The sequence below is a fragment of the Cebidichthys violaceus genome, unplaced genomic scaffold (genome assembly GCF_023349555.1).
Source record: "Cebidichthys violaceus isolate CVI_PGR_0920_01 unplaced genomic scaffold, fCebVio1.0.p SCAF_8, whole genome shotgun sequence".
Classification (NCBI taxonomy): domain Eukaryota; kingdom Metazoa; phylum Chordata; class Actinopteri; order Perciformes; family Stichaeidae; genus Cebidichthys; species Cebidichthys violaceus.
Genome location: NW_027176964.1, coordinates 4,561,762 through 4,584,403, shown reverse-complemented (window position 1 = coordinate 4,584,403; position 22,642 = coordinate 4,561,762). Strand labels below are relative to the sequence as shown.

The 22,642-nt window shown below is 39.8% G+C and overlaps 1 protein-coding gene across 3 annotated transcripts in view; it reads left to right on the top strand.

The window, feature by feature from the left end:
• Positions 1–1,469: 1,469 nt before the first annotated feature.
• Positions 1,470–22,642, top strand: part of LOC137866256 (solute carrier family 12 member 7-like) — a 37,511-nt gene continuing 16,338 nt past the window's right edge. For 2 of the 3 annotated variants that reach the window (XM_068702043.1, XM_068702045.1), the window contains exons 1-11: positions 1,470–2,272; positions 10,074–10,165; positions 10,850–10,981; positions 15,936–16,082; positions 18,350–18,404; positions 19,062–19,192; positions 19,300–19,409; positions 19,624–19,728; positions 20,878–21,077; positions 21,257–21,418; positions 21,603–21,701. In XM_068702043.1, the coding sequence (XP_068558144.1) occupies positions 2,125–2,272; positions 10,074–10,165; positions 10,850–10,981; positions 15,936–16,082; positions 18,350–18,404; positions 19,062–19,192; positions 19,300–19,409; positions 19,624–19,728; positions 20,878–21,077; positions 21,257–21,418; positions 21,603–21,701 (1,381 nt within the window). In that variant the 5' untranslated portion in view covers positions 1,470–2,124. The remainder of the gene's footprint in view (positions 2,273–10,073; positions 10,166–10,849; positions 10,982–15,935; positions 16,083–18,349; positions 18,405–19,061; positions 19,193–19,299; positions 19,410–19,623; positions 19,729–20,877; positions 21,078–21,256; positions 21,419–21,602; positions 21,702–22,642) is intronic. The other variant, XM_068702044.1, reaches the window with a different exon arrangement.

The window sequence follows — 22,642 nt, the reverse complement described above, 5'->3', positions numbered from 1 at the left end:
GAACTCGTTGGACAGGCGGGGATTGCTGATAGGGAGATGAGGCGGCGTGAGAGAGAGAAAGAGAGAGAACAGAGGGGAGACACTAGAAAAAAGGCTGGAGTCACAGCTGAGCTGTGACAGTAGTGTCCCAAAAAAAGTGCTGTCTTTCTTTGCTTTCACATATAGATGAAGTTGTGGCTCCTTCACATCTCAGTAAACGTTGTAGCCAAATTCCAAACAGGCATTATTTGGATAAAGTGACCACACATTCGGAATCATAATGGTTACTTTCTTGCATCAAAACTTAGTCAAAACAGAATAAAACTTGTGACAAATACTAACAGCTTGCTCAAAATCTCACAAGATTGACATCCGTCTCAAGGCACCCAGACGCAATGCATTGTGGGGCAGTTGAGTATGTGCACTAGGCTAAAGTCTCATACTCAGAAATTCTTGCTAATGTAGCAGGAATTTCTCTAGTACACAAAATCCACATACAATGTGTCCCTGAGCAAGACACTGAACCCCTAATTGCTCCCCATGCGCTTCTCAGCAGCCCACTGCTCCCAATGAGTTGGTGATGGGTTAAAAGCAGAGGCTAAATTTCGTATGTGTAAAAAATGTATATGACAATAAATACAATTTCATTTCAATTTCATGTGAACCCACTGCATACTCAATTTTACTTCATGTATGGGTAGTATTTTAGTACGTGATTTGGAACACAGCCTTTCTCTGCCAGGGGAAGAGGGACCAATCATTTCAGAAATAAAACTACATCTGTTTGTTAATGTAGCCACCATTTTCATTTTAATTATTCAAATATTATTATTGTTAGATTTGCCAAGTGACAAGCATTATAGTGTCAAAATAGGTTAAATAAACTAAATGTACAGGACTACATAATGGAAGCGTGCTATGAAAAGTAGAATTTGCATTATTTGCTGTATTACTATGAAACTAGAAAGGCAAGGTATAAAGAAAGAGTCATGACAAAGAAGCACTTCTTTCGTGAACAACAATTTTTATTATTATTAGTTATTCTATTGTATTCTACAGTAAGCCTCAACCTGACTGGTTGACAGTCTGGTTATATTTACTGTACCACTCTGTCTAAACAGACAATGCTACAGAAGAAAATCAAGACTGATGAAGACATGAGACTGCTGCATATCCTTCTCAAGGATGTTTTCTATAAAAGCCTTCAGTGCATCACGATAAATGTTTTTCTTGAGAAAATCTTGCGTAAGAGTGCCAATAAAATCATTCCCACAAACTGAAAACATTTCATGTTTATTTCTATCCATTGTTAATCCCAAACTCATTCCTGTTCCCCTGAGACTGTCCATTGTCATCTATTCTGGAGAATAGTTAGTGCCAAAGGTTCTCAAGGTGTTTCCTTTGCCGGCACAATGCGAGTGCGCATGTGAGCATGTGTCAGCACCGCTACCCATAATGCACTGTGGGGAAAAAAAAAGTAACGCCTATTTTGTTTACCTGGAGGAAGCCAGAGACAGAAACTACCAGCCTGAAGAGAGGAAACAAAAGGAAAGCCAGTGGAACGGAGAAAGGAAAGGAGCTTGTGCTTGGATTGCCCCTCCTTAAACATGAGCCAGCTGTTTTCAGTCAAAGTGGATTTGATAGGTTCTCTGGAAACGTTTACAGATACTTAAGAGTTTGTTTCCCTGCCTTTTGGCATGACAAAGGTGTGAGTCAGAGAAGTGGGACGGTCAGAGCACTGGGAGGAGCTGCAGTAGTCTCCATGTATGGACTCCAACTCTGTTCATATGGTAAACAGAGGGTCACATGGGGCAATAGTCTTGGAGCAGTGGGGGGAGAAGGAACAAGGAGAGAGTGAAGAGATATACATACTGCAGGACTTTGGCCTGCCTCATGCGCAGGAGGCAGTGGCACTTTCAACCTGAGTTTAGAGGACACACCATTACAAAGAGGAATGGAACCAAAGATTTGGAGTGAGTGCCATGTTGAGGTCAAACTAAACAGCCTCACCGGGGCTTTGTTTTGACCTACTTAGGATGTTTGTTTTTTTGGTCTCTACCCTGTGGGGGTACAAATTGCAAAACACAGAGTGCCATCCACGGACACCCACTTTGAAACTTTCTTCCAGGCAACTGAGGAGCCAATATGCCCACCAACTTTACCGTAGTGCCGGTGGAGGATGCAGAGGGCAGCGGCAACAGCGCGACTGCTGCTGGGGGCAGCAAACCTGTCAGTTTGGGCAAAATCTTTGGGGAGGAAGACGATGAGGACAACTCACAAGGACTTCACTCCGGTAAGGACACGGTGTAAGACAAAACCTCTACTTTGACCTGTACATGCTCCTACAGCTGGGGAGGCCTGCTTTTAAGACCCTCTTATTCCTGGAACCTATCCCAGTATGTACTGGCTTTTGAAATGTGAATGCTTGATGAACTGTATGCGCCAGTGTGTAATTGAACTTGTACAAACGGAAGCACACTGACACAAACAAACGCACACACAGCTTTTAAGTGTGACGTCGTTCAACTAGATAGAACTTGCAGGGCAGAGTTGATTAGTGTAGTGGGAGGGGGTGGGGTATTTAGTTGCTAATTAAGTCTGTGAAAAGCTGTTGGAGCTGTAACTACAGAAGTTTTTCGGTTGAAATATGTTTTTGGAAAATCTTAATTTTTTTTCGTCATCCCTTTTAAGGCTGATTATTTCACCTCTAAAAATGACTTTACATAGAACTTACGCGGAAATGAAGATACTGCACATTGCTCACTTTGAGGAAATGTAGCATCTGTCTACAAGCAAAATTTCAGCTCTCTTGTTCATTTTTAACTTCTTTGCCTAAGAAAATAAACTTCCAATATACGGGATTCAGATCGCTAATATTGCCACCGGCTCAGCCGTCTCCATGTTAAGAGCCGTTGAGAGGCAATAGAAATACTTCCAATCTCGAGTATAGCGCCTTTAACGTTTATTATTTACAGACCATGTATCTCTGTTTTGTTAGCTGTCTGACTACATGCCTACAATTGCTGTTTATATTTAGACCAAGATAATGGATTCAGTCACGATTCAATATTTACATATGTTTTTTAGTTTAACTTCTCCAAATCGTATAAATTATTATTATTATATTGCAACTCAAAAGATGAGATGGCAGCTACAGAAATCTGCTACGGTAGTTTTCTACCTCTGCTAACCATTTGCTAAGCAGTTTAGCTAACTAACTTTAGCTTTTTTTCTCATTTGGATGAAAACACTGCCTCTTTGAATAATGTGGAATGGATAAAAAGTAAATAAGAAGTAAAAAAGTATATTAATGATTTGCTGCTATTTGTTACACCAGACAGCCTACAGTCATGGGCAGATGAGAGACAAGATGGAAACAGACATAAATAAATAAAGCAAGACACACAGACAGAAACAGATGCAAAAACTACCAAAAGAAGGGCATTGCACCATTGTTTTGCATTTTTTTGTGGTCGTATTGTGTCTCTGTTGTTGTTTATGTTTCACTCTGTAGTTTTTTTGTGCATCTTTGTGATCGTTTTGCATTTCATTGTGGTTGTTTGGCGTCTCTTTGTGGTCGTTCTGCATGACTTTTCAGTCGTTTTATGCTACATTTGGCCTATCTTTGTGGTCATTTTGTGTCTTTTTGTTTAAACTTGGCAGATATTTATTGGACAGTCTCTTCATTTGTTCACTCATTAACTTCTTATATACTAGCTGTGATTTTGGACACAGTGAAGGCACGCTAACTTGATTGCGCTTAAATCAAGTTTCGACCAAAACCATCTTTAAAGTTCTGTCTCCAAAAATCCTGCTTTCCTTTAACATCGATCAGTTGATGTTAATTCGATTCGATGTGTTGTGTGTAATGCCACTTATCATTTCACTAACAAAGCTGTAACTTGTTACTAGCTCTCTTTCTTTATCTGTCTAGTTGGCTATGGCAACTTAATGCTTATGAATTATGGATGAAGAAATCTGCAAATGAGTGAGCAAGTTTTCTTCAGTTTCTTAATAAGCACCGAGGGTGAAGCAACGAGATCAAACTATGAATTCAGATTTTGATGCTGTGGTGTTATGTTTTCTTACCTTTATCTAATATTTCTGTCTGTGCATGTTGATGGGTTTAGTCACCATCAGAGATCAGTTCAGATTTCCTTGTGTTTGCTGTTCATTTTATCAAGGCTGATCCACACTGCTTTCGGAGTGATTTACTTTGGTAACTCTGATGCAACATGACAGAATGCAGTGTGTTCAATTGCCAAGCGTCTGCAGGTGGTGAATTTCACACTACGATGATAACATGCCTTTTGTTTGAAGGCGTAGCATTTTTTACTGCAACATTCACATGCAAGGCAATTCCTGTTTAGCAGGCAGCTGTGGCCTACTCTCCCCGAGGTGATCTATGAATCAGTTGGTTGTTCACTGAGTTATTGGGTAATTCGAACATGCGGATTGTTTAGCTGAGTGTGCTAACACCTGGAATTGAAAGTACAAATCAGTAATTTCCAGGACATTATGAAATTAAATGTTGACAGAAAAGCATAGAAAAAATGATCTGACAAAAGATCTTATTTTTTAGTGTGAAATTAAAGTCTTTTCCCACATTGTCATACAACAATCTCAGTTGCAGGTATTGTACAACTTGCCCCTTTAAAGTATTGCTCAATTTGTAGGAAAATGTACAACAGCTTTGATGTATTGTAGCTTTAATGTCCATCACACAGAAGCAAATCGATCATGGATGCATTTGTTTATCTCTCGACATTCAGCTAGAAGCAGTGAGATTTTCAGAATCTCTCTTAATCACAACCACACAAACATACACACACACAGGCACACAAACTGACACCATAGACATGTAGTCACTATGCTAAGCTAGGCTGATTTTGACTGAGATATCCTGGCTTGGTCATTGTGGGTTTAGCCCCAACAGCACTGGATCCTGCATTTCCCAGAATGCAACTCAGTAGCACGCTATCGTTAGGCCGAGCCTCTAGCCTCAAGCAGAGATGAGGAGTGGGCTACAGAGGCCTGGTAGACTCCACAATCCCAGAGCCACAGACCAATTGTACAACTGTAGATGAAATATTTATACATGTTTTTTTCCCCCCACTGAGCAAATTCCTAAAAACCAAACTATCCCTTAAATGGGAGCCCTGCACTAAAGCAGAACAGTGGGTACTTGTACTCTCAGGTGAGAAGTCATGGAACGTTAAGCACTCAGTGCTGATTACACAAGATGTTATCTGTCAAAACAATAACATCTCGGTACAATCATTTTCCAAAGCACTATCCTATGACTGGTGTCGTGCTTGGTGTTGTTCCACTTCCTGCTTGAAGTATTGTTCCTGAGGCTGCACACAACACATGTTTTTTGCATTTAGCAGGTCTTGCAGAAACCTTAATTTATGTATTTTAAATAAAGCAAAATATTTGAAGTTAATCTAAAACATACACTCTCCAAAGTTTCCTATCTAAAGATTACTGTATTGGACAGTGATAGCTCATTTCTAAATGTATGGTTGAACTTCATCCCCTGAGATCAAATATTCAGTTATTCAGATGTATATGAATTTATATTAATTTGCAACTTGTCTTTGACTAATTGCAAAAAAACGTTTTGACACCCCACTACTAAAAATTGCATTACATTTACATTTCTACGTTAAAAACCTGTGGTGCTAACATTAGCAGAGTACGTTAGCACATCATTAACTATCTACCACTTCTATGCTACGCTAGCTACTGAAGGTATACTGAATGTATAAACATGCTGCTTTTGCTTTGTAATGATTGTACCAGTAAATAAAGACCTACCAGGCTAGACAGGAACAGTGTTGTTCCTCAATTTCATTGTCTTCTGTCTCGATCACCAGGTGATGTGATGGTTCACTTTTACACTGTGATCTGTAGGCTTTAGCTTCTACCTTTCTACCTATCTTTTTAACCTGTTTTTGTTGCTAATCAGTTTTGCATCCTGGATATATCCATCAAACGCATATTGTAGACCCTTCTGTCTGCTTCTCTTTAAAATACCTTTTTTTTCTCCAAAAATTTGATAATATTTTCTAAGGAACTGCAGTTAGTGACAGTGTGGGCTCCATGGTAGTTCTGTTAGATTGCAAATAGCAATAGCGAAGGGTCAATTGGATTTCCGTGCTTCATACCAGAGGAAACTGTATTTTGATTAGTACACATTGTGATGTAGTTGATGAACTAAACCTCTAACCTGCTGTTGAATATAATAAATAAATAATAAGAGACACTTACACCGTTACAATCTATCGTGCATTCATTTAACTTCTGCATTCATTGATAAAAGGAAGATATCTTTCTTTCAGTAAAGCATTTCATGTACGTAGGTTTAGGACGAGACTGAAAATAGGACATATCTTTAAATTAGAATTTGATTTTGTCACCGTGAGAGTTTAGGTTACGTAGTTAGTTTTGAAGGTCAATGTTAATGTCAGGAAGTGAATGTTCAACAAAGGTACATATTTGTGTGTTTGCCTGATTCCAGAGTCCAACAGACAGCTCAGCAATACTGTGACATTGTTTTAAAGAAACATGCTAGAGGAGCTGCGTGTGCACTTTACTGTTCTTGTGCATATTGCTAAATATGCAATGAAAGCAACATTATGCTGTGGTGAGCTAGACTATTTGTGTGTGTATGCAAAGTATTGTATGCTTTGCTGACAGAAGTACAGTATACAAGGTAGAGAGGCAAGTCTTCACATTTCTACAGCATATGTATGTGTGTTTGTGTGTGTGTCAGTATGCACAAAACATGTCCATTTGTATGTGTGTGATAGACATTTAGTGCTTAAAGCTACTACATGGTACTTTCAGTTTGTGTTGATTTTGGCAGTCCCTGTGGACGAGAGCGGTAGTGTCCTAAAATATCGTCGCAATATTGATATTGAGGTATTCGGTCAAAAATATTGTGATATTTGATTTTCTCTGTTTGGCCCGGCCATAGCAATAGCAAGTCATTTTAATGTTTACGACACATCCGGCCTCCTGGGGGTTTTAGTTCACTGAGGTAAACATTGAAAGGTCATCCAAAAGGTCTTCGCTCATCAATGAGACAGAGTTTATTACAGCTGACTTTTAGTTAATGTTGCCTCGGTGTTTGTTCATTGCTTATACGATCATATGTTCCGGACACTGTGATCAGACATACAGTGTCTTTCAGACAAAATGCCCTTACATCATGGTGTGTCACAAACGATCTGTGATTTAGTCTGTTGAGAAAATTCCTATTGCAAAGGAAGCCAGAGAAGTTGTCATACTTGTTCAGTCTCATGTATTTCCTTTCATCACATGTATAAAGTGGCCGCAGAGTGACGCAAAGATAACCCTGTTTACAGATCTAAACCCTGACCGTAACCTCTGCACCAATGGGGTTTTAGATTTCCATGAAGATCCTCTCAGTTTGTTTTAAGGACTGAGGTTTTTGGCTCTGAGCCCTCTGAGGGACTTCTTATCTCTTCATTACATGCTAGATGTTGTTACAATACTCACCATGTCATGCAGTCCGCAGTACACTGTTCTTCTTATAAAATACTCTTCACTAATCTCTGAACCACTGTCAGGTCTTGGGTTTTTCAAGGCAATAAAGAAGGGCTAACAACAATGTGATAATAAACTGAGACCACTGCATGACCAGGGGCTAAAGAGACCAAAATTGAGGAGCCGTTTGAAGGCAGACCATGTTACTCTATGGTGCTTTGTCTTTACAAAAGCTACTTGTAGCAAAAGGCTAACAGTGGGCAGGGCCTTTATTTGTCATTTTTTTATAATATAATTGTTACAACTTGCATGGTAATCCAAAACACTATCGCTGGTTCTGATAATGTTATCCAGGTTCCTTAAGGTCAATATTATTTTCATTTCTCCGACAGACCATACCGGATGTAGTTACATAAAGTAGAAATGGAAGATGGTCAGTGAGCACCAACAGGGATTTCAACGTTGATTTCTGGTTGAAAACTGGTTGAAATTGGGTCTGAACGTCTAAGACCTATTTTCACCGTCTTTTCAACCGGCTAAAATGCGGTTACAGCATCAACGTGTCACAAAACCCCAATTTTGTTTTAAATATTGATGGTTTGTTCAGTTGTAGATTGAAGTAATGGTTACTTTGAATGTATTTTTCCAAAGTCATATTACACTGGTCGGTGAAATGTAGTCTACAAGAAGACGTTATTTTTTTTTAACGCATTTTATCTTTCATATAAAACGTCATAAATATGGAACTATAGACTGTATGCTGTCAACAAGAAGCTCCCAGGACATCGTAATGAGAGCAGTGTACATTCTGTCTGTACATTCATGTAAAATACTTTTGTGTGCTTACTGCTGGAACACGCATGTGCAGGAACGTAGGCTCAGACATCTTCTAAAACTTTAAAAGTTTCACTGGTCTGGAAACTCAGCACGGGACTTGCGGAGCGAAGTGAACGAGCTGACAGAATAAATGTGAAGCTTCAAGCAAACAACGTACCTTGTAAGTACTTGAACTACTGGATTCCAATATTGCAAACCACAATATGCACCATTAGTATCATTTTATGCTGCTCACTATGCTGTTAGCTTGTAGCGTTAGCTTGTAGCTACAGCAGCATGGGCCAACAGTAAACATAAACATGTGTGTAGTTAATGTTGGAGACGTTATTAAATCAAGTGTTTAGGCCATTTTACATGTAAAATACATGACAGAAAGCGAGTGGAGCTGTACACAGTTTTAAATGGGGAGGAAGTGAGTAAAACAAAGTGATGTACTAATAAGAAGACAGTCAAAATATTGTTGTTTGGCTTACAGCAATATACAAACAATATAAAGTATTATTCTGTGTAATATCCAAGACACTATCTTTCCGTTGAAAAACGGTTAAAACGCGACTATGGTCACCAATGAAAAGATCTTGGTTGTCCATCTTGAAAATATGGCAGAGCTTCTGAAACCGGCTTCTGTGTGGCTTTGACAACAACATTTAAAGAAGGAAAAGGAGATTATGGTTGTATATAAAGAACATTGTTTGTTATATTTATATTGTTGCTTAATAAATAAAAATGAATTGTTGCCTATGTGTCACTTGGTCTTCTTTGTCCTGTAAGTGGAAACTGTTGATATGTTATATGACTAAATATTGAATTGCTACATATTGAACTGTGAGCATTTTGACATTTAAAACACGGTGATGTTTAAAAGACGTTTAAAAGTGGTTCAAAGGTGAAAGTTTTGTCAACACCTATTTGAACTATTTTCAACGGAAAAATGCTCGCTGGGAATAAAAGCACGTCATACTGTTATGAAACATAGAGTTTTTCGGAATCCGTAAAACAACTGTATGATGTCAAAAACTGTCCTAATGCAAAGTGTTTTAATAATTAAGTCGTCCAAATTTAACCTTCGGTAATATACGAGCAAGTTATATTCAAAAGATCTGTGATAAATGTTTTTTTGTGTCAGTCAACAATAACATGCTGGATATGTTCGAAACTAGATATTCTGAGCTTTTTAATGCTTGCTCTAGTTACTTACAGACACGGCCACCTGATGGCGACAGACAGCAACAAGTATCACTGTAATCCCCTGAGCCAGAGGTTTCTAATTAAATCTGTTTCATTTATTTGTGTTAAAGCATAGAAGTCTACAGTAATATACAATTATTGATCAATATTCATTGTGTTTATTACTATTTCATTGTTTTGGGGAATTTATGTTATTTGTAACATGGATTTATAGAAATAAATGGTGTTTTGAAGTAAACCTCCCACTAAATAGTCAACATGTAAGCAGCAAACATGGCCAAAATATAGAACCTAAATCTTTATCAAGTGTGTCATAAATGTTGTATTTGAGTGCGTTTTCATCTAGTCCCAGTTGTAGTAAAGAGTTTATAGTAAAAAGACTGTACTTGCCTAGCATTTGCCACTTCACTGCTACTACTACAGTATACAGACACTACACATATACAGATACTAAACAAGAACAGTACCTGGTAATCCAGCTGCCCCTGTCCCTTGCTGCTTTATCAGTGGTGTGCATCTTACTGTATGTGTATTCGTCTTGTGTATCCCACCAGGAGATGACAGTCAGAGAGAGTCCAGTCCATTCCTCACCTCAGACGACGACAGAGAACGTTATTATGAAGGCAAGAACATGGCCTTGTTTGAGGTAAGACAAAAAAAAATGTCTCAGAATGTCCACTGTTGATGAATGTTAAACCATTTGATGCACATGTAAAAAAAAATCTAAGGTCACATTTTTAAAGCAAATTGGTGCTTAAGATGTATGGCTAACTAATAACAGGTACACTATTGAAAGTTTCTGACACAAAAGTTCAAGGCACAGCACACTGTAGCCTATGATCAGAAGATGGCTCCAAACCTTCAAATATGGGCAATAATTAATTGGAAAAAAATATGAATTTAATAGAGTGCAAGATGCAAAGTGCCAATTCCAGTAATGTGAGATTGAAATGTAAACTAGAAGCTAAATTAAGAAAATAAAAGACAATTCAAATAAAACAAAAGACACAAATAGAATTAGAATTTGCATTCTCATGGAAGTTTGTAAAATAAGGTTTAAGTTGGGACTGTGGAACAAATATAAGACCTCTGAATGAGTAAATTAAACTATGTACAGGCTGCTAAGTTACAAAGACGTGAGAAGAAATAAAGCAAGCAGCGAAGCCACAAAGGGTCTTTAAAGTAATCACTAAGATCTTAAAATCAATTCTAAACAAACCGGGAGTCGATGGAAGGAGGCTAAAACAGGAGTGATGTGGTGGTGCGTCTCGGTTGTTGATAAAGCCAAAATGCTCATGCTTTGCTTCATTCGTGCTTTTCTCCCCTGCAGGAGGAAATGGACAGTAACCCTATGGTATCATCTCTTCTCAACAAGCTGGCCAACTACACCAACCTGACCCAGGGTGTTCGAGAGCACGAGGAGGCCGAGTACGAGGATGGGGTCAGGAGGGTCGCTGTCATGGTGCGGACCAAAGTTTTTTAAGCCCACGTGATGTTTACTAGGATAGTCAGTTTTGATTTTATTTAAGCGGTCAACATGTAGCAAACTAATTCTGGCAGCTTTATTATCGTCTAAAGGACACTGGAGGCTCAGCAAGGGTGTTAATGCAGGGCAGTCTGTTTTGGGGCCTTTAAATGCAGTCTGTTACTCCCACCAGCCCACTGTGTTGTTATGATGCACGAACCCCCCCCCCCAAAAAAAACAAAACAAACAACAACTATAGTTTTCACGCGTGTCCTTGTTCTGAAGTGTTTCATTTTCATTGTCTTTGTTGACATCAACATAGCACCGTCTTCGAGGGCACAATTACCACCTGTCTTTCTGAAATCCATTCAATGTGTTAGCAAAATGATTTAAAACCACATTGCAATAGAGATAGCAATTAGCTGTTGGTTAGCTAATTCATCTTTCAGGAATTGTTAACAAAGAAAAAGGTATGGTGATGAACTTCAGTGTGTTCTGATTTTAGATATAGGCAGTAGAATGAGTTTCTTCCAAAAGAAAAATAAATAAACCCATCTTTTGAGTTGTGCAGTCCAACAAGCTTTAAATACAGCTTGGGTAGAGTTTACTGTAGGCATTGATCTTTGGGATGATATCACGAGGAGATAAAGCAGCTTGTAAACATCTCCAAAGAATGGGCTGCATTGTGAGAAAGACGTGCCGTGATCTTTAAGTATTTCATCTTGTGGGATTTATAACAAACTAATGTGTGGATTTTGCATTGCCTGTAGTACAAAAGAAGTACAGTGAACTGCTAGCTGGGACAATCTTCGGGTCTCAGATTTGGGCTTCAGGGACTGGAGCTGTGCCATCGCTGTATGGCACATACACACTGTATGTTATGAGATGGGAATTTCAACTATAAGGAGAATCTTAGAAACTAGTGCAAGATATTTGTCATTTTATTAGATTATTTATTACATTTTTTCATTATTTTTTCTTTTCAGATTTGTTCCCCTATGATTTATATTTGTACTATGTATTACGTCAAGCTGTGTGATATACAGTGTATGATTACACAATATGATAAAGTGCTTGCTTCAGTGTCAACGTTCACATCAGATGAACAATGTAGGAAATATAACCCCTGTTATGCACAATCACTCGAGTTTGGGTCACAGAACGTAATTAAACCACTTACATTAGTTCCACATTTGCATAAAAAAACTGGATGGAAAGTTACTTTACAGCATTTTCAGAGCTTGACCTCTGGTCTTTATTCGATGATGGACAGAAGTAGGGCTGCAACTCATAATCATTGTCATGATCAAATTGCCGACTTGGCTCTCGATAAATCAATCACAGCTTGAGGTGCTTGCTATTTCTAATGCCTCCTTTGGTCCAACCAGCAGTACACTATTCCTTTTTGATACCAAAAAAGTCAAAGAAAACTACCAAATATTCATATTTGAGAAGCTGGTAGCTTTGTTTTGCATTTTTGGCTTCAAAAGTAATTAAATGACCAAATTGTCCATCATTAAAGTGGTTGGGACGTATTTTAGCTCTAGAAAGACACATAAACTGCTAATTTCCCCAAGTGCTTCTGTCTAAAAGAGAAACCTCTTCATTATGCTCACATTTTCTAGATTAGAATATTGAATTCAGCTCAAATACCAACAACTTCCCCCTCAGAGTCCTCATTACACTTAAAACAAGTCCTGCTTTTATCACTGTACACACCGTTATAAGTCCTACAGGTCTGGTAGTTTTTCACAACCATTGTCAGGGTGTTGCCCTGCCCTGAACGCGACTTGACTGAGAAAGGTTTGCTAAATGGAACAAAAATAAAGCTAAGAAGAAGTGTAAGTGGGTCAGATACTACAGGATAAGATGGGAGAACAGAGGTATTTTGAGGCAGATAGTAAGAGACAGGACATTCTGACCTTTTCAAAATCTATATTGAATCACTTGAGGTTAATGTGACACACTTAGGATCTTTGCAGAAAGTTGATATGGGCACAAAAAACCCCCACCAAATAAATGCGGAATACACAACTATTCTTTCTGTGAGTACCCTCTTAACTGCAGCCTGCGGTGTTACCGGCGTGCTTGGTGCAAAACACTTCAAATCACCAATGCTTGACTAGTGACATTCAAAAGTAGAAACAAAAAAAAGAGCATGCGTAGCAGACCTTAGTGTATCCCTTGCCAGCGACCTTCTTGCTGCTGGTCTGCTGGATTAAAAAACAGCGCTTCAGTCTGGCTGGTAAACTTCTCAACCATCATAGAGAGGAGAACCACATCTGTGTTTGAGCGTCAGCCGGAGGTGGAGAGTGGAGGGGTTTCCTTAATTTTATGGCACACCTGCTTCTGATGGTGTTTAGATTGACACGCGGAAAGATTTTTTTCCATTTTCCTTGCAGTCTAGGGTGCAAGAGTTTATGTACGATTTGAATATCATCTGGTGTGTAAAATCTGTTGTGTGTGTGTGTGTGTGTGTGTGTGTGTGTGTGTGTGTGTGTGTGTGTGTGTGTGGGAATAAATGGGCTGTCTCCATGCGTCATCGGGGGTCAGAGAGCTCTGTAAAAGCCAGTCTCTGAATTGTTGGTAGTGAAGGGTGAGAAATCAAAAAAAAATTCTGAAAAAGTATGCTTCAATATGCAAATGAAGCATTATTTCATTAAATATGCAATACTTTGCATACATCCCCAGAACAGAAATCTGAACATTGGGTAAAACCAGGTTAAAAATAACAAGTCTATGGTTTTTTGTCACTCCATAAATCAAAAATATTGTAAGCAGCCATACCAAAAAACATATTCCCCATATGTATATATATATGTATATTTATATGTATTTGTGTGTGTGTGTGTGTGTGTGTGTGTGTGTGTGTAAAGACCTTTAAAGATATGTATTGTAAAATATACAATTTGAAGACACTAAAGGTGAATAGGGTGAATAATTAACTAATAGGTATCACCATGAAACTTCCCCAGTTGATTACTGACATTAAGAAAATTATTTTTTGTATTACACATTTTCTGAAGTGGTATGTGGTATGTATACACAAATGAGGCATTATCTGATGCTAACTTCTGGTTAATTTAAAAGAAAACTACAGACACAAACAAAGTAGTAAAATAAACGCCTAAATGTGTACTTTGGATGTTTTCTTTCCACTAGTCTAAAAGAAGAAATCTCAAAATTGTCTAGAGCCTGAAATTTTTTAATTTTTTTGCCTGTGGTGTATCGTCTTAAAGCATATAGTGATAGAACACTTGGGACAACACACAAAGCTGCCTAGCCCATAAAAATGCACCAGACTGTTTTTGTTTTGTTTTTGGGGGCGTGGACTGCAGAAGTTATAAACCGGATAAAGGACAGTATAGGAATATAACCTAATGAAAAAATACAGCAGCAGCTTTTAACAGTATGGCAAATTTGACTCGATTCATAATTGGTTTGTCACTTACTTGAAATACAAAGTGCCTTTTATTTGAAATGTTAGCTTAAAGAGATTTACAAAAGTTGAGTAAATGGAACCTGGAGATATTTGCATCCTCTCATTGTCAGCTATAGGCTGAACTGTATAGCCAGGAATTTCGCCAGACGCTGAAAAAAGAGAATCTGTAGAATTTTCTAATTCTGTTTATAATTATATTTCCTCACATGAAAGCCTAAATGCTTTTTCAAAGTTTTTTCCACACTGCTAGGAATACAAAAAATACTGGACCCAGTATTGGACCCTGTACTGGACCATGATTGCCTTGTGTGTCTTCTGGTGACACACAGTGGGACCTTGAACTGTAGCTTTGTGTTAGAGACACTGACGATGTTTCAGTTAAACCCGCCCCCCGAATTAGCTGAAGAGCTGTGCTTTTCCTTTAAAAGCGGAGGTCTGAGACTTAAAAAAAAAAAAATAGACATGCAGAGGGAGAGTGAGGGGGAAAAAAGCAGAAAGGAAAATAAAGACGACCTAACACGAGAGACAAGATGTGGGATATCTGGAGATCAACATCAGGCACGTCACAGTATTTAGGCAGACAACTGAGTGCATTGGAGAAAGCGCAGGACAAAGTGTTTGTAACTGGGAAAATGGTACGTACACTTGGTTGTTGGAGAGACAAGAAGGTATATAGTAAGTGTTTGTGCAGCGTGATGCATACTGTAAATATCATGGAACATATGGGAAATGATAGTGAGGCTGTAAGCACAACACTGTTAGTTTGTAACTAAAGCTGAATCCTGGACAATACTTTATTTATAATATTTTAAATATATTTTATTTATGTATTTTTTTTCCCACACTGTCAAATAATAGAGTTTAAAGATACTCAGTGTGGATGTTTGAGATTTTGCTTATTCTAATATTAGCATATTATTATTCTATATTCTATACATTATTATTAATAATCCTGGCTGTCAAATCACGTCTTCATGCTCTGATTACACCGGGGGTAGAATTTGCAGAGTCAGGATAGCAAGTAGAATTTCTGGTCCATGTCTGTAAAGAACAATTTCAGTGTCATTTCAATTTTTTGAACTTTTTGTATCATTTTTGATGCCCTTCTATTTGGACTGCAATCAGGCCCAATATGCAAAGTTTTGTGGGAATTTGAAACACCCATCAAGAAATGTCTTTGCAGTGAAGTAGGAGACAGCTTATGTGTTACTTGCTTCTTTGTTAGAATAGATGCAAGTTTAGCAGGTTCTTTAACCTTAAAACTCTAACTTTTTTTATGAATCTTAAAACATGTTCTGTACAGGATTCTTAACATTTTGAAAATAATTTCTCACAGAACAGTTAATAAAAATGAAATGCATCAACGTCTCATTCAAGTCATCGTGCACAATATGACTCTTCCATTACATATACAATTTTTTGAAGGCTGTATTGTAGGACTCTCCCTCTCATGTTTATCTTGTTGAGCCTCACCTCTGTGCATGTGTGTGCTTGTTTATCTGTCCCCAGGTGCCCCAAATGGGAACCTTCATCGGAGTTTACCTGCCCTGCATGCAGAACATCCTGGGCGTGATCCTCTTCCTGCGCCTCACCTGGATCGTCGGCACAGCAGGAATCCTGGGAACCTTCGCCATCGTCTCCATGTGCTGCATCTGCGTGAGTGATTCACAAAACCAACCGCAGAACATGTTGACTTGGTCCTGAATACAGACATAATCAGCAGAAATAAACGGGTTGTCAAACTGAGTAGAGTGATCACACTTTTGAAATGGGATGCATTTTTTTGGGGATCAAAATGGGACTGGTAGCACCAACGACACTGTGAATGAAGGAAAGACAAACAAGCGAGGCCCCCTCTCGGCCGTAATTCTATAAATGCCAAAACGGAACAATGACATGTCTGAGGTTCAGTCCGAGATTTAGAGCATGGCAGAAAAAACTGTAGGCCAATCAGCACACCCTCCTCTGGGTCTTTGATGTCGATTCATGCCCGAGCTCAGAGGGACATCCGCCAAACGAGCAGAACATTTGTGTGTCATTTACAACCAGGGCTCATACGTCAGCGGCTCTGCGGCTAAACAGAGAGCTGACTGTTTGAAAACTTTGAACTTATAATGCTCAGCGCTCATGTGATGTGAACAACCGGCATTCAACGCCCTCCTGCAGTATATGTCCACTCAAGTCTGAGGATGTGATGGTCGCTGTGCTGTTTCTAGAGGTCGCATGTCATTAGTACGGCTGGGTGTTGTGCTGCGTTCCAGACAACTCGCAGGTCTGAAGTTATCCCGTTGATATTTCCAACTTTCGACCTCCAAGCCTTGACTGTTACAAACTGATGTTTGTGTACAATCAATTGAACTCTCAGCAGTGCAGCCTCCACATTTTTTTTTTTGTTTGTGGTATTTTTAATGTTTTTCCAAATAACTTTTGTGCAGAGAAGATACATTTCAGAGATTGTGTTCCATGACCAGGCACCTAATAATGTTGGCGACATATTTTAACATCAATTTTACATGCAGAACAAGTTTTACTATATGATAGTATGTATTATTTTAATTAAATACAGGCAAATATACTTTACGTTGCCTTTTAGTTGATGGTGTACCATTTAAAATGTGAGCTCCCTTAGTTGTGGGATGTCAGACAACTGCTAATTGAAGTCAGGGTAGATGTCCTGTAGTTGCCCCAAGTTTACAGGTAGGAACACTGACTTTGAGTCATTGTTTGTTTTTCTAGGAGGAGGTCAGAAATTTTTCGAGCTGTCTGGAACACAGCATTAAATCACAACACTTGTACATGTAATGACTGAAATGTGTTCATAGCGTTGGGTATCAAAAACTGTCAGATACCTGCCAGACCAGTTTGTACATTATTTTTTATTCAAATGCTTTTTAGTTTCTTTTTTTTGTAACTTTGAAGCACAATGATTTTGAAAAGCATTATTTGAATAAACTTATAATTTTTAACAGTAGAAAAGTCTGTCCGTCTCTCCTCTACCCCTCGGACATCTCTTATACATGACTCCAGATAAGGTCGGAGGTCATTCTTGGTTGCAAAACACACATACTCATTTTTGGAGATTAACAAGGAAGTTTATGGACTTCTGAAATCCATCAAACCCTAACCCATTTCCCTATGGGGGGCAGACAGAGAGATCAGTATAGTTGGAGATCTCCATATAACTCCATGTATAAAGCTTTGTCCCATCTATCCTTAGCGTGATCCCACGAATTCCATTTAGAGAGAAAGAAATTCAAACAACAAACAAAATACCTCCAAACTAAAAACCAAATTCGACTATAGAAGTGTATATGTGACTGGAACATCAGGTCAGAGTTGGCTTGATATACAATCACTAAAAAAGCCACCGTAAAAAGACATTTGGGAGAATACGCGATATACAAACTATAAAAGCAGGACTATGTGGACCTGCATGGAATTGACTGATTATAGCATTGTTGCTGTGGATTTATGATTTGTAACTATTTACGTATGTGTTACTCTGTATTACATGTACTTATTGTCATGCTTGAATGACCAGCAGTGGTCTTTTTTTCATTTAATTCCCCCTTTAACTTGTTTATGGTTTAACAATTAAAAAAGTTTAGCTTCTCTTGTCAAATAATATAAAAAGGAGTTTGCAAAAACATTACATTTTTTATATTATATTCCACCGTAGTAGAAGTACTAAAGATCCAAAACATCCCCAAAAGATTCTTTTGTTTTGTTGAATGCAAGGGCAAAAATTCAATTGATACACAGTCCTACACAGTAATGAGTTGTTGCTTCAACAAAACCGGGCAGTATATAATGACAGTTTATCCTGTGAAACCTTTTGACACTAATAAATTAAATGCAGCTGGCAAACATCTTTCTTTTCTTCCATCCATAACCTAACATGTGTCCTTTTTGTGTCAATGCAGACCTTGCTCACAGCCATATCAATGAGCGCCATAGCAACCAACGGAGTTGTCCCAGGTACATTATGAAACATTGCGTTCATTAGTATTATTGAATTATTACTTTTTTCACTTGAAATATTCAAAAGCAATGGCTTGGATACAGTGATATAGTGTTTTCATTTACCACTGGCAAAACCTTGTGTAACATTCTGTAGATATATTAGGGTGATTGGGCCTGACACAACAAAGACTTGAATACATGTCACCCTTTGTTCAACAGCTTATCCGTGGTGAAAACAGTAATTTCCTAAAAACTTCACAGAAAGAAAGGCAATATACCCCCCCCCCCCCCCCAAATGCCCTTAAATTGTTGCATTTCATGCCTAAAATCCTCATTGACACATCATGATAAATAATGTTATATAAAGTGTTTTGTCAACAGTGAACCTTTAAACGCAATAAATAATGTAATGGTTTTTACTGCATTACCTTTTGATTGATGATCAATGCTAGTGTCTTTTTTTTAGAAAACTTTGATCAGCACTCTTCCTCATAGGCAACATACAGCCCCAAATAACTCACTTACTTCTCTCCACTCTGACACTTAATTGCTAAAGAATTAGATAAATATATTAACATTTTGATCAAATCAGAGCTTCTCCCATCATCCCCAGTGAAAAATGAAAAACACCTGTACCAGCAATCGAACTAACTGGGATTAATTTCTCCAAAGCCGGCGGCTCGTACTACATGATCTCCAGATCTCTGGGGCCTGAGTTTGGAGGAGCGGTGGGTCTCTGTTTCTACCTGGGAACCACTTTCGCTGGATCCATGTACATACTTGGCACCATAGAGATTCTGCTGGTATGTTACCACTCTGGTGGATAAGAGATCGGCCATGAGGGCAGTCACTTCTGCTGCACGTTAATGACACACTCACTCTCTTTCTGATGTCTCCTCCCCACTGCCAGACCTACATCGTTCCGACAGCACCGGTGTTTAAAGAAATGTCAAACAATATGCGAGTCTATGGCACATGCTGCCTGCTCCTGATGGCTCTGGTAGTGTTTGTAGGGGTGAAGTAAGTATCCACACACACACACACACACACACACACACACACACACACACACACACACACACACACACACACACACACACACACACACACACACACACACACACACACACACACACACACAAACACACACACACACAAACACACACACACACACTAACTAACACACACCAGGACACAGGACGCAGACTCACATGTATTCCTGTTCTTTCTGCAGGTATGTGAACAAACTGGCTCTGGTGTTTCTGGCCTGTGTGGTTCTCTCGATCATGGCCACTTATGCAGGAGTCATCAAGACGCTCATCGGACCATCGGAGTTTAAGTGAGTTACTAAGAGCTGAATAATAATTTCTTATTTAACGCTGACATGTTTTTTAAGACGGAAATGTTCTTACGCCGATATGCTAAATTTAACTACTTTCAGTGTCGGATATTTATGCAAAAGGACAAATGGGATGCACTTCATTGCATTCATTGATTGTGACTGTTATGGTCACGGCTGTGACACATTGGTTTATAATATGTGTACTAACAACATGCAGGGGTCGTGTGCGTGCAGTGAATTGAGCTGGCTGTATTGAAGCTACGGTATTTCTTGACTCCTCTTGTGTATTGGTAACACATCTGTCATATCTGATAGAAGCATTGTGGCACCTGCTCCCAAGTTGCCAAATACGGCAGCTTGATCAGATGGCCCACATGTCAGACTGGGGCACTCTACGTGGCCCCAGTTGTGCTGGGAGTAAAGGAGGCAGTCGGGTGACGGAGTATAAAGAGCGTCAAAGTCCGCATTTGACAGGATGTTGCGTTGGATGGATCGGTCCCATGTAAAACTAAAGGTCTTATTTTAAGATACGTAAGCAAGTTAAATTACATAATGTCACGTAACATACTTAACCTGTGCTGCATAATTAACTATGTAACAAATGTTAGTGTACGTGAGCTTGCCCCAATTTTCTAGCTCACCGACGCTGCTCTGCACTGCTTTTCACATAGCGGTTACAGCTGATAGCAAAAGTCCCGAACCCTCGCCGTCATTGCGGTAGCGTAGCACGCACCCTCTGGTTCACCCTCAGGTAAACACTGTTAGCTTTGTCAGCGCTGTTACCGCTGTTTGCACTGTTAGCTGCAAGCCATTTGCTCAGCTGTCGCTGCTATGTTGGGAGCCACAGGGAGGTGATCCCTCTGCTTCCACTGAATATCAAATTCAGCGCCATTAACTCAAACCACAATCTTTTCCTAAATCTAACAAAGTTGTTTCTTGTAGGCAATGAAGTCTATTCTCAAAAGCGGAAACAAAACTAATGCTAGAGGGCTAAGTTAAGTGTATGGCCTCTCACCAAGCTGCTGATTTGACAAGTTGGGAGTGAGAACATGTTGTGTAAAACACAGCTTTTAACAACCATTGTAAAAAAATAAAAAATAAATCCCTCTTTCATTCATTGTACACATTTTTTTCCGTCCTTCACAGTGTCTGTCTGTTGGGGAACCGATCTCTGAAGAATGAGATGTTTGAGACGTGCGCCAAGACGGTGCTTGTGAAAAACGTCACCGTGATCACGAAGCTATCGGGCGTCTTCTGTGACAACGCAACTTGTGACGAATACTTCGCCCTAAACAACCTGACAGAGATACCGGCCATACCTGGGCTCCTGAGCGGAGTTATCAAAGGTGAGAAGGAGGAGGGGATGGATCCTGATCGTTTCCCCTTCATGAAGCTAAAATCCAGCATTGTTTGTCTCTCGTGCCACCAGGCTAGATTATCAGCTTTGTCCACAAGACATTAACTGCCCAACGAGAATGAATGCTCATGTTCATCTGGCTGTTTTTCCTCCGTGTCTTTCTGCTAGACAACCTGTGGGGCGACTATGGTCCAGCTGGTACGCACATAGAGAAGAAAAGCCAACCTTCAGTACAAGCCAAGGACTCGGACAGAGACTTGCCCTATATCTTCAATGACATAGCCACCTACTTCACTCTGCTGGTGGGAATATACTTCCCCTCCGTCACAGGTAGATCAAATACCAAACAAAAATGAATAGGTTAGGAGTCTAATTATGATGAGAAATTATGATGATTATGATGTTATATATTGAAACACTTTGAAAAGAGACGTAAGTAGACATAAGTAAAGGATCACAATACTTCCTCCAAAACTGACTCTAACTCTTACTTTGTGTGTGTGTTGGATTTCAGGTATAATGGCTGGTTCCAATAGGTCTGGTGATCTCAGAGATGCCCAGAGGTCCATCCCAGTAGGAACCATAATGGCAATTCTCACCACCTCTTTCATCTGTATCCTCAAGACGTATATATACACACTACAGTACAAACCATCACATGCATGTGTAGGAGGTGTATCAGGTGATGACAGAGAGCAGCAACTCTGATTTTGCCGATTTTGTTAGATTAGGCTTGTTTTGATGTCTTCATCGGGCTGTGACCTCCAGCACTGCCTGGATCGGTTCGCAGCCGAGTGTGAAGCGGTTGGGGTGAGGATCAGCACCTCTAAATCTGAGGCCATGGTTCTCAGCAGGAAACCGGTGGATTGCTGATCCTTAAGTAAGGAAATGAGTCCTTACCCCAAGTGAAGGAGTTCAAATACCTCGGGGTCTTGTTCGCGAGTGAGGGAACAATGGAACGTGAGATTGGCTGGAGAATCGGAGCAGCTGGGGCGGTATTGCAGTCGCTTTACCACACCGTTTTACGAAAAGAGAGCTGAGCCGCAAGGCAAAGCTCTCTATCTACCAGGCAATCTTCGTTCCTACCCTCACCTATGGTCATGTGGACTGGGTCATGACCGAAATAATTAGATCGCGGGTACAAGCGGCCGAAATGGGTTTCCTCAGGAGGGTGGCTGGCATCTCCCTTAGAGATAGGGTGAGAAGTTCGGTCATCCGTGAGGGACTCAGAGTAGAGCCGCTGCTCCTTTGCATGGAAAGGAGCCAGTTGAGGTGGTTCGGGCATCTGGTGAGGATGCCACCTGGGCGCCTCCCTAGGGAGGTGTTCCAGGCACGACCAGCTGGGAGGAGACCCCGAGGGAGGCCCAGGACCAGGTGGAGGGACTATATCTCCAAACTGGCCTGGGAGAGCCTCGGGATCCCCCAGTCAGAGCTGGCTGATGTGGCCTGGGAAAGGGAAGTTTGGGGTCCCCTGCTGGAGCTGTTGCCCCCGCGACCCGATCACGGATAAGCGGTTGAAGATGAGATGAGATGAGATGAGATGAGATGAGGCTT